The sequence below is a fragment of the Phytophthora parasitica genome (assembly GCF_000247585.1).
Source record: "Phytophthora parasitica INRA-310 unplaced genomic scaffold supercont2.42, whole genome shotgun sequence".
Lineage (NCBI taxonomy): Eukaryota > Oomycota > Peronosporomycetes > Peronosporales > Peronosporaceae > Phytophthora > Phytophthora nicotianae.
This window is the reverse complement of record NW_008649028.1, coordinates 213869-214987: the sequence shown is the minus strand read 5'-3', so window position 1 is coordinate 214987 and position 1119 is coordinate 213869. Positions and strand designations below refer to the sequence as shown.

The following is a 1119-nucleotide window of genomic DNA, read 5'->3' as shown; positions in this document are numbered from 1 at the left end:
TACGTCTTCGGGTCGATGCTGCTCTACACCGTCATTTTCTACTGGATGGTGGGTTTCAGTGGCTTCGGTACTGCGGTTCTCTACTGGATCAACACGTCGCTGATGGTGCTGCTACAGACGTATATGGGTCAGTTGCTGATCTATGCAACGTCTAGTATTGATGTGGCGGCACTAGTTGGTGTGATGGTTTACTCCATTACAATCCTGTTTTACGGCTTCAATCCGCCAGCGAGCAACATTCCTGCAGGGTACCAATGGTTGTACACCATTACTCCTCAACGTTACTCCGTTGCTATCCTTGCTGCCCTCGTGTTTAGCAAATGTGATGAACTTCCCACGTACGACACGACCACGCAGCAGTACATGAATGTTGGCGATGATCTTGGCTGCCAGCCCTTGACGAATCCACCGACTAATATCGACCATATAACTATCAAGGAGTACGTCGAGTCCACGTTTGAGTACAAGCACAACGAGATCTGGCGAAACTTCGGCATTGTACTCCTCTTTATTGTCATTCTGCGGCTGATGGCTCTACTTTCACTGCGCTTTATCAACCATCAGAAGAAGTAACATTTTAAATCGAAAGCTTTCTGCATGTATGTAACAATTTCTATTGCGTTTATTGAGAACTCGTTGCTCCATAATGCACGGCATCAACACGAAGTGAAGGTTAGGCTGATGACTCGGTGGCACGTGCGCCCATCTCCCTCGGGAGTCAACCTTTTAGGTGGTCGAGCTCGTTTACTCCAGATAACCTTCAATATTTTGTTTATGTCGCAGATATAGTATCGCAGCTATAATAAATAACAAGGATATGTTGCCACAATTTCCTTCACAACCGCTGATATCACGTCATCATTTTAACTTTTCATCATAATACACAACCTGTCACAATATTCTGACAGGAATCCCTAAAAGAATGATGATCACTGCAGCCGTGCTTCAACATCTGTCACCTGTGAGTCGGGTGCGCACAACATCTAGTCTCCAAACCAAATCCATTCTTCAATTTACTGTGGATACTACGAGTGCCTTCAAGCAATGGAGCCTTTCAAGCCGGACGACACGTCGGCCAAGGCCCTCATGGCCAACGGGTCCCAAGCCTTCAACGACCAT

General features: G+C 46.5%; 1 protein-coding gene across 1 annotated transcript; it reads left to right on the top strand.

Moving 5' to 3' along the window:
- Nucleotides 1-15: 15 nt before the first annotated feature.
- Nucleotides 16-607, top strand: PPTG_14602 (hypothetical protein; the record flags this gene model as incomplete). Its single annotated transcript, XM_008911527.1, has 1 exon — nucleotides 16-607. The coding sequence occupies one exon, from the start codon at nucleotides 16-18 to the stop codon at nucleotides 571-573; it is 558 nt and encodes a 185-aa protein (XP_008909775.1). The 3' UTR covers nucleotides 574-607.
- Between the last annotated feature and the right edge of the window lie 512 nt (nucleotides 608-1119).